This window comes from Phaethon lepturus, unplaced genomic scaffold (genome assembly GCF_000687285.1).
Source record: "Phaethon lepturus isolate BGI_N335 unplaced genomic scaffold, ASM68728v1 scaffold15004, whole genome shotgun sequence".
NCBI classification, from domain to species: domain Eukaryota; kingdom Metazoa; phylum Chordata; class Aves; order Phaethontiformes; family Phaethontidae; genus Phaethon; species Phaethon lepturus.
This window is the reverse complement of record NW_010534100.1, coordinates 72,672-76,015: the sequence shown is the minus strand read 5'-3', so window position 1 is coordinate 76,015 and position 3,344 is coordinate 72,672. Positions and strand designations below refer to the sequence as shown.

Genomic DNA, 3,344 nt, shown 5'->3' with positions numbered 1-3,344 from the left:
ATTCCTGAACTCCTTGAAAATGATGACAGAGATTCAGATATCTTAAAGCCAAAAGGGACCTTTACTAGTCTGCAGCCTGATCACCACCGTTAAATGGATCATAGAAACCTACTCTGAAATGTCTGCAGGAAAAACTTTTCTACTCATTGAGCTAGAGTCTATCTAGCTAAAGTCTATCTAGCTAAAGTCATCTCAGCTTAAATTAAAGACCCTAAATGTTGGACACATCATAGAAGCTATATTCTGCCCCATAGAACACTTTTGTTATTCACTCACTGTTTTGTAAACATGTACACTGTGAATGTAAATATAAGCTGGGGTCCAGCCCTCCTGAGCATTTAAGCAGCTACATTCTCCTTAAAACATTTTTATGCCCTTTAGGATCTTATGCCAATTCCTCAAATCTGTACAACATATTCCAGAACATTTTTACAAGACGCCTGCTTTGCAAAATAAAATTCCAGGAACTACTGGAAGTATTCAGATTATTCAGAGAAATGAAAAGCTGATACAAAAGATTTAGAAACTATGTCTCATTTCCTATTCCAAATGAATTCAGCAGCAAAAGTTGCTATGTAATTTCATTTACTGTTGAATATGATCCTTAGAACTGATTCAAATTCCATTTTCTAATTTATCATGTTACTGATCTCACAATTTAGACTGGTGTCTGGTGAGATCTGGGTCCTAACAGAATGTATCCTGTTTACAAAAAAGCTTAATTAGTGCTAGCATCTCTACACTTTTAACAGGAGGGATCATATTTCTCTTGCATGTACTGTATTTGGTTGGTAGAAAAGTGTCTAAAAATTATGTTACATTTTTGCTGACGCTTTCTTCTTTAGCTGCTCTAGCAGACTTTGCAATATCCTACCTGATAAAATTTACTTTGGCCAATATTAATCAGTCAGCTTGATGTCCTAACATTTACTTTTCTCTTTTGTTGTTTGCAATGCCTCTTGGAACTGAGACAAATATCAGACACGCGCTCATGCAAAGTCTGTGGTATGTACTATATAAATGAGACCCCAGTTCTAGCTACCATCTGAACAGTATTCTTAGATCTTTAGTTCTGAAAGGGATCGGTTTTTCTCGGGTGCCATGAAGGCACTAGTAGCTGTAATACTGCTTGTTCAGCTTCCAATTCACAACGCTGTACCAGCAGCTCCCCCGGCTCCCTTGGGCTGCGATGACCCAGAATCTGAAGCAGCAGCTGAAGTAGCTGTGAGTTACATTAATGGCCACAGCCATCACGGATACAAGTTTGCCTTAAACAGAATTGAGAATATCCACGTGCTACCCCAGGTAAGTGAGGAGCTTGCAGGCAGAGCATTGTGTTAACCTGGAGAAGCTTGGAGATGACCAACAAGCCCTGCCCAGGGCTGTATCCTCACATGGGGTAGATCAGCATGGCTCTGTTGATTTAAAAGGGGCAATGCCACCTTCTAGCATCTAGAATCCAGGTCACTGGAATGTATCTCTCAAAGAGCAGAACAGAGGGGGAGAGAGAAATATTCAGATATTTTTGTTCAAATGCTAGAAAGGGCTCAGTTTACAAATGCAGCATGCTTGCTAGAGCAGATCATTCAAAGTGCTGATTCATGAGCACAGTAGCTAATCTGGAGAAAAACTGTGAGGATAATCTTCATGATGCACGTAGTTATTTATTGGCTAAATGCATACCTATCATAACTCCATGCTATTAGTGATTTTGTAGAAGGCATTAATTTTACCTAATATCCCATTGAGCTGACAAGGAAACTGAATGGAAATAACTGTGGCTTGTAGTCTCATTTTCACTAAGATCTATTGCTGTCATTGTAGGCATCGAGAAAGGCTGTAGAAATGGTCATGAATACAATGTATGCACCCATTCAGAACCTCTGATTCTCTCAAAACATTGAAAATGCTCCCAAAGATTAACAAGAATGAAACTCCATGGCTGTTTTATACCTGTCATGAGAGAAAGGATACTAAAGTCGTTTATAAGAGACTAAAACAGACGTTAATGAGATTAGAAGTGTGCCCACAGTTACACACACAAAAGCAGTGACACTGCTTTGCTCCTGTTTAATACTTTTACACTACAATAACTTCGCTGGTTGGAATGGAATCACTCATGGCTTAAACCCCAGAGTCAATATTGGAGCTAGGGAACCTCACTTCTGCCCTTCCACTCACATGTAATGTTATAATTGGAAAGGTTCAGGAACAACCATAAAGGATCCTGCAGTCCATAAACGACATGAGTATTGGGGCTGGAATTTAGCTGGTGCAATTCAATGTAATTCCAATGAACCAAATGTGACAGGCCAATGTGCATCAGTGTTTATTTGGTATCTGGTTATAAAAACATGAAGTTTTTTTCATCAACAAAGACAGCTGTTGATCTTTTAAAACTATCAACAAAATAAAATCAAGTTAACTTAAGAGAACTGACCCACTACACAGAGGTTGGACTTTCCCAAATTTATGGGCCAGTTCCTCAGCTGGAAAAAAATTAATGTGACGATCTTGACTTACTCCAGATAAAAAACTGGGTCCTGTTTTTTATGAAGTTAAATAGTAAGGACATATTCTGTTACTCTAGTGTATACCTGGAGCTACACGATGACAGCAACAGGGACTACAGCACGCCCCAGAGAAGAAATCTGGTGATGTTTTGTGAAGTAATTTCTACAATTCCTGGTTGGTTTTTTTTCTTCCAGGGGCTGAATAATGACATAATATTTCTTGAACTTGACTTATTAGAGACCACATGCCACATTCTCAGCCCTACACCTCTTGCAAATTGCACAGTAAGGAGCTTCGCACAACATGTGAGTATCTAAAACACCACTAGCTTGTTCCAAAGATGCATATTCAGTATGTTGATGCTAGAGGCCAGGCTATCATCAGTTAGATTTCCAAGCAAATTTTATAACACTGTAACAGCCTATAACCACCCAAACACTTGTAACCCCCTTGTTGATTTTATTTCCTTCATGTCATGAAGGATTTCACTCCTGGATTTCTTTTATGTCCATGTTATGTGAAGAGGACAGGTCACTGTCAGCATAACATCCCACATACAGTCCATGAATGCCACGGGACCTTGTTTAGGGGCTCCAGATTCAGCCCTCCATGGTCAGCCCAGATGTCACTACCTCATTGAGAACTGTAGACAGGGCAGGTTGTGAATCTGTGCAAACACAACCTTTCCTTGGCTAAATTTGGGATGTTACCTAGTGAAAGCCACCTAGTCCTACTCAAGACTACAGAACCGCTATTGCCTTCTGACAGGGCTCTGCCTTCAAAGTAATGCTCAGCTGGATTTACTGGCCTCAAATATTTTGTTCTTAGGC

At 39.7% G+C, this 3,344-nt stretch overlaps 1 protein-coding gene across 1 annotated transcript in view; it reads left to right on the top strand.

Annotated features, from left to right (window-relative positions):
* Positions 1-1,101: 1,101 nt before the first annotated feature.
* The window catches only part of AHSG (alpha-2-HS-glycoprotein), a 6,846-nt gene continuing 4,603 nt past the window's right edge, over positions 1,102-3,344 (top strand). Inside the window, 2 exon segments of the mRNA XM_010285427.1 lie at positions 1,102-1,305; positions 2,709-2,819. Of these exon segments, the coding sequence (XP_010283729.1) occupies positions 1,102-1,305; positions 2,709-2,819 (315 nt within the window).